A 7,355-nucleotide genomic window follows, 5' to 3' on the forward strand; every position below is an offset into this window, starting at 1 on the left:
TATGAACAAATCTGCAGTATGCAGGACCTTAGAGGAGTGCCAGGCTGCCATATGGACTGTTATTGTTTTTTAACGGCCATATTAATAGCCAGCTCCAAGCCAGCTGGGCAGGCATCTCACAAACTAACTCACTTGCTATATAGCTCTGGTCCACCGGTAGCTGCTACTGTAATTAGCCTGTGTGAACTCTGACCTCTGCATCCAGCATCTGTGTTCCTGCATACAGATGTTGGGTGGAAAGGTCAGGGACATACAGGCTGATTACAGCAGCAGCCGCAGTCAGACCTGAACTACAGAGCAAATGAGTTTATTGCTTGTCGGGTTAGTGACCTTCAGCCAGGCGGCATTACTAGGGCCACTATGGGGGGCACTATTACTATTGAGGCTGATATTGATGTTGCTTTTGCTTCTTGGGTCACTATGGGGGACAGTTTTACTAACGGGGCACTGTTATTACTGGGACTACTATGAGGGTCACTACTTTTACTACTAGGACCACTATGGGGGACACTGTTACTACTGGGACCACTATGGGGGAACACTATTGCTACTGGACCACTAACAGGGGCACTGTTATTACTGGGACCAGTATGAAGATCACTTCTATTACTAGTGGGACCACTATGGGGATCACTACTATTACTTTTAGAGCCATTAAGAGGTGCACTATTATTATTGGGACCACTTAAGAAGTCACTATTACTCCTGGGGCCACTAAGGTGGACACATACTATTGGGGACACTGTGTGTTGGTGCTTTCAATGCCTGTAAAATTAGTGTTTTTTTGTGAAGGGAGGTGTGTGGGGGGGGGGGCATTTCACAGTTCACATCAGGTGGCATAAAGGTTTGGGGCGCCCCTGTAATTACTCGTCATGTTCACCATATGCGTTATTGTTATTGCAGTGCCATTCTGGGGAATCATCCTGATCGCACTGGCTGTCATTCTGGCTTTTGTCATGTTAGTAGGGTTTCTATTTGGGGTAAGTATTTGTTTTAGTATGTCCTCAATTTCTTTAAGACTACATTCATGTGTATACAGTTAGGGCCAGAAATATTTGGACAGTGACACAAGTTTTGTTATTTTAGCTGTTTACAAAAACATGTTCAGAAATACAATTATATATATATAATATGGGCTGAAAGTGCACACTCCCAGCTGCAATATGAGAGTTTCCACATCCAAATCGGAGAAAGGGTTTAGGAATCATAGCTCTGTAATGCATAGCCTCCTCTTTTTCAAGGGACCAAAAGTAATTGGACAATGGACTCTAAGGGCTGCAATTAACTCAGAAGGCGTCTCCCTCGTTAACCTGTAATCAATTAAGTAGTTAAAAGGTCTGGGGTTGATTCCAGGTGTGTGGTTTTGGATTTGGAAGCTGTTGCTGTGACCAGACAACATGCGGTCAAAGGAACTCTCAATTGAGGTGAAGCAGAACATCCTGAGGCTGAAAAAAAAGAAAAAATCCATCAGAGAGATAGCAGACATGCTTGGAGTAGCAAAATCAACAGTTGGGTACATTCTGAGAAAAAAGGAATTCACTGGTGAGCTTGGGAACTCAAAAAGGCCTGGGCGTCCACGGAAGACAACGGTGGTGGATGATCGCCGCATACTTTCTTTGGTGAAGAAGAACCCGTTCACAACATCAACTGAAGTCCAGAACACTCTCAGGGAAGTAGGTGTATCTGTCTCTAAGTCAACAGTAAAGAGAAGACTCCATGAAAGTAAATACAAAGGGTTCACATCTAGATGCAAACCATTCATCAATTCCAAAAATAGACAGGCCAGAGTTAAATTTGCCGAAAAACACCTCAAGAAGCCAGCCCAGTTCTGGAAAAGTATTCTATGGACAGATGAGACAAAGATCAACCTGTACCAGAATGATGGGAAGAAAAAAGTTTGGAGAAGAAAGGGAACGGCACATGATCCAAGGCACACCACATCCTCTGTAAAACATGGTGGAGGCAACGTGATGGCATGGGCATGCATGGCTTTCAATGGCACTGGGTCACTTGTGTTTATTGATGACATAACGGCAGACAAGAGTAGCCGGATGAATTCTGAAGTGTACCGGGATATACTTTCAGCCCAGATTCAGCCAAATGCTGCAAAGTTGATCGGACGGCGCTTCACAGTACAGATGGACAATGACCCCAAGCATACAGCCAAAGCTACCCAGGAGTTCATGAGTGCAAAAAAGTGGAACATTCTGCAATGGCCAAGTCAATCACCAGATCTTAACCCAATTGAGCATGCATTTCACTTGCTCAAATCCAGACTTCAGACGGAAAGACCCACAAACAAGCAAGACCTGAAGGCTGCGGCTGTAAAGGCCTGGCAAAGCATTAAGAAGGAGGAAACCCAGCGTTTGGTGATGTCCATGGGTTCCAGACTTAAGGCAGTGATTGCCTCCAAAGGATTCGCAACAAAATATTGAAAAAAAAATATTTTGTTTGGGTTATGTTTATTTGTCCAATTACTTTTGAGCTCCTAAAATGTGGAGTGTTTGTAAAGAAATGTGTACAATTCCTACATTTTCTATCAGATATTTTTGTTCAACCCTTTAAATTAAACGTTACAATCTGCACTTGAATTCTGTTGTAGAGGCTTCATTTCAAATCCAATGCGGTGGCATGCAGAGCCCAACTCGCGAAAATTGTGTTACTGTCCAAATATTTCTGGCCCTAACTGTATATGTGTGCTAGAGATTGTGTATGTTAGGTAGAACTCATGTAGTCTCATAGTGCTGCATAAAGATTTATAGTTGCAGACTTATAATTACATCACATTGCAAATCAGGATTATTTGCCAAATTTACAAACTTTCAGCTGTTTCCAAAAAAGTAATCAAAGAAGAATGTAAATATCTATACCAAGCGGTTTCTCCAAATTCTCCACAAGATGCCCCTTTTACTGACTCCTACAGTTTCAAAATTATCCCCCTTCATGACGAGCGTCTTAAGTACTTAGTAGAGCCCCTTTTGCTGTTGACCTCCTGCAGACGTGATGTACAGCCAGACTGCAGCTTCTGATAGCGTTCCTAAGGAGTCTTACCTCGTTCCTCATAGGCAACGGCCTCTAGGTCACTAATATTCTTGGGTTTGAGTGCTGCAGCCGCCTTCTTCACATCCCACCAAAGATTTTCTATGGGGCTTCAACGATCAATTGCTATGGCTATACTATTGAATGTCTGACCAATAATATGGCCATAACAACTTACCATTCTTATGGCCATATTATCATTGTTATGGTCATATTATCGTTGCTATGGCAGACCACTGGGACCACTGGATCCTGTTACAGGGCATCTCTCCTAGCTCATGTCCTGGCTCATGGAGTAGGGTCCAAGTGGGAGCCCCTCTATGGTGTTCATGGTAAGGTAAAGTCCCCTGAGTCATGACTGACTCCTTGAGTTACTGGCACCCTGGCAGACTGTTTTGCAGGGTGGTTTGCCATTGCATTGCCTCATTTTACCGACCTTGGAAGAATGGAAATCTGAGTCAACCTTGAGCTGGCTACCTGAACCACACGAGGATTCAACCTGCAACCTTCAGGTCATGAGCGAGAGCCACATGAGGCTCATATGGTGTTCATATACCCTACTAATGTACAGCGGTTTTGTTATAGTACACTGTTCAAGAATATAAAAACGGCATGCCAAATGGTGGAGCAACAGTGGATTTTACTGCTGATTCAGACCTCCCACCCACTCGTTCCTTTCTGGGTAAAGTTTCTTGCTGTTTAATATGCTTTTGCTCTTTTACAAGCCCGACAAAGGACAAAATAGTCCAAAACGTTGCTACAGATGCTTAACATGTGGAATCGACGTATACGTACAGTGGGTGGACAAAAAAATGGGAACACTGTACAAAATGCATGTGATTTTAATCATTAGCACTGAGCTGCCCTTTTGACCCCTGCTTAACTGAGAGCTTTCCCGCCAAATTTGGATTTACTTCACCTCTCACCTTGCTCTGGGTGTTTTTTGGGAGCCAGCTGGTAACTGCAGCTGAGTGTCTCAAACCCCTGACCAATAGAACCTTGTTACTCGGGCAGATGTTCACTTCTGCTGGCAGCATCTGTGTCTTATTACCTCCACCTAAGTTACATGGGATTCTACATCATCTCAATAAGACATGTTGAGGCCGATTTTAAGGCATGAATTTCGTACGGTGTTTCCTTATTTTTTGTCCTGCATGTTCAATAAATAATACATTTGTATTTGTATGACATACATCTGTGCGGTGATTTTCTATATTCTTGAATGGTGTCTATAACAAGAACCTAAGGCAAGCAGCAAGGGCCTTATGTTTTGATTTTTTAAAATTAAGAATAAAGGAAAAGTTTTTTAAAAACTTTTAGTATGTTTTACTTTATATAATAATAAAAAACTTTATTTTCTACTTACTTTTCCTTTTCTTCAAGTCCGCATAGGTGACTTGAACTTGAAATTGTTTGATTGCTTATAACATATACCGCAATACTTCAGTATTGCAACATATGGTATTTCTGCCCATCCTAATAGGGAGAAATGCAAGGCAGCCCTGTGGGCCTATAGAAGACCATGGGCTGCCATGAAAATTAAATGGCACCTGTCAGGATTGGTTGCCAATCCCACTCCATACAAACCCTAGTGCTGGAGGGTGTACACGTATGCCCAAAACTGTCAAGGAGTTAAACATGATCCATAGTCCTTGTAGCATACATAGAAGAGGACACATGGGCAGAACTCCAATTCAAAGAGCCTTGAATTAAGAATCCTTGAGAGCGTTCGAGAAAAGCACAGTATGAGATGAAACATTGCTTAGCTGCTACTAAGAGGCTCTTTGAATTGGAGAGCTGCCCAAGTGTCATCTTCTATGTGTCAGCAAATGGTTATCAGGAGCCCGGCAAAACTGGCCAGATGATTAAATAAGTGGAGCATCTCACAAACCTATTCTGGGTCTCAACAACCTCCGTAGACGGTACAAGACATCAGTCTCCATTAGAACGATATTAATGCATATTTCTTTGTCATACAGATTGCAGCCTGTATACGAATGTCCAGCAGAGTGAGCCAAGTCCAGGCCAGCTGCCAGGCCTACCCAACCTACAATACACACTATGGATGCTGGAACTATGCAGATCCAATGCAAGACCCAGAAGGTGGAGGACCAAGACAGTGGATTCCAAGGCCAAATATTGGTGATGAATTCTGCTCGAGGCCGTAGTGTGGAGAAAATCCCAATTAATTGGCCTAAACTGGACTAAACATGACCACGTACTAAAGAGCGGGGGCTTAGAGATGGACATTGTGGACTGTTAACTTTAAATAGGCATTGGTGGAGCCAGTTATGAGACTGTACACCTCATGCCCCCATGATGTCGGACTGATATTCTTCTGCTTTGGACTTTTCAGGGTCAGACGACAACTTTCCATCATTGCTGAGTAAAAAACAATTTTCACCTGATGGACGAACCTATGACTTAGCTTGTGGCAGTATCTCCTATCTAGCGGAGAGGGCTGTAAGACCCAAAGGGTAATAGAAATATGTAGCGATATGACTAATCCTGATTCAGGCTTGGTGGGCCTGTGCATCACATTGTGGATATTAAATAAATATCCATAGAGTTTAACCCGTCTTAATGAGGGATGTCATTTGAAGGACTGGGATACACATAGACTCCTGAGAGTCCTGACACCTCAGCTTGATAGAAATGGTTGTGCTCTTTCACAGCCTCATAAGGAAGCTCAGAGTGGTTCTAACAGGGTCTGGGAATATATATTAATTGGGATTTCACTATTTCCCCCCCCCCCCCCCCCCCCAAGGAAACAGCACTCTCCCAGGCTGAGTCTGGTATTGCAGCTCAGCAATATTCACTCAAGTTGCAATACCAAACAGAACCCCTAGGGACAAGTGTGGTGCTGCTTCTTAAACCTCCGAACAATATAGAAGTCTCCTTCTTGCTCTCCTTTCACATGTGTTTGATTTCTAATAGATTTATGAATTAATTTATGTTGCTGCTATTTTCGGAAGTGTTTTGGGATTACCAGATGGTACTGCTTCAAGTTTTGCGCAGTAAGTTTCGGCTTTGCCTTGAGTTCAGCATTTGTTTTATTAACTCAATAATTGCTCACCTACGTGGTCACAGTGGGGGTATCGGTATTCTTACACACCATAGGCTCCTGCAAGTTCTGTAAAGCGCACTACTTAAAATGCACGAAGCACAGTATAGTAGCGCCCCGCGCACTGAAGTAGACTTCACATCCCTGAAATGCTCCACGGTTTTGTTTCATTTATTTACGGTAAAGTAGGTTGATGTGTTGAACTTTGGGCCTTTACCCACTAGCTTTTTTTTTTTTTTGCTGTGTTTTTTTCTCCAGGTGTCAATGGGATTTTCTAATGTTAAAAACGCAACGCACAAAAACCGCAAGTTTGCATTTTTGTGTGCTGCGTTTTTAACATTAGAATTTCCTTTTGACACTTGGAAAAAAAGTTCACAGCGGAAAAAAACGCTAGTGGGTAAAAGCCCTTATATTGGACCTTGTATCATAGCTCATTTGCATCCAGAGCTGCATTCACAATTCTTCAGTCACCTGAGCTCAGACCTTCCAGCATTCCCTGCTCCTGGGAATATGTGACGTTTCCTGCAGCTCGGCCCATTACCGACACATTACAGATATTAATGTATTAGCATATTATCATTTTTGCGAGTCTTTAATGTTTTTTTATAGTACATCTAAAGGTGCTCAATGCAGTCGGATCGCAGGTCGGACTCGGTGGACTTGTGTCACTCTGTGAGCTGTAATTCTAACGGCACCCCCGATAATAAAATTACCCCAATAGTTGGATTTAACCCATGAAGCGGTCGTTTACCCTGGCGCCTTGTTTCTGTGTTTGATCTCACACCATAGTATTTCCTCCGGAGCTGCGTACTGCCATATGCACACCCTTGTATTGCATCATTTTATATGCTTATGTTCCAAGCTATCGCTTGTACCATACTGTATATATATATATAAGGCTTCGTCTCACGGGACGCCTTCTATTTTCTATTGCAGATAATTACTATTTATATTTGTACGTGCAAGTTTATGGCTTTATTTTCATGATTAATGATGTAATTAAGCTTTTATTGTTATTTATGATTAAAAAAAAACTTTCTAAACTTTATTCATGTTTTTTATATTGTTTTATAGATCTTAGTATTTTCCAGTCGATCACAGAGAACAGAGGAGTTGCGGTGATCTTAAAGGGGGTTGTCCAATTGTAAACTATTGATGACCTGTCCTTAGGATATACCATCATAGTAGATCTGCAGGGGTCTGCTGGGCTGGTGCACTCATGTACTGAGCTGACTTCTACAGGAAGCAGACA

At 42.5% G+C, this 7,355-nt stretch overlaps 1 protein-coding gene across 1 annotated transcript in view; it reads left to right on the forward strand.

Moving 5' to 3' along the window:
- Window positions 1–7,144, forward strand: part of LOC136581114 (mucin-2-like) — a 30,454-nt gene extending 23,310 nt beyond the window's left edge. Inside the window, exons 4-5 of the mRNA XM_066582100.1 lie at window positions 904–980; window positions 5,019–7,144. Coding sequence (XP_066438197.1) covers window positions 904–980; window positions 5,019–5,207 — 266 coding nt within the window. The 3' untranslated portion in view covers window positions 5,208–7,144. The remainder of the gene's footprint in view (window positions 1–903; window positions 981–5,018) is intronic.
- The last annotated feature ends 211 nt before the right edge of the window (window positions 7,145–7,355 follow it).

Source organism: Eleutherodactylus coqui, chromosome 10 (genome assembly GCF_035609145.1).
Source record: "Eleutherodactylus coqui strain aEleCoq1 chromosome 10, aEleCoq1.hap1, whole genome shotgun sequence".
Classification (NCBI taxonomy): Eukaryota; Metazoa; Chordata; class Amphibia; order Anura; family Eleutherodactylidae; genus Eleutherodactylus; species Eleutherodactylus coqui.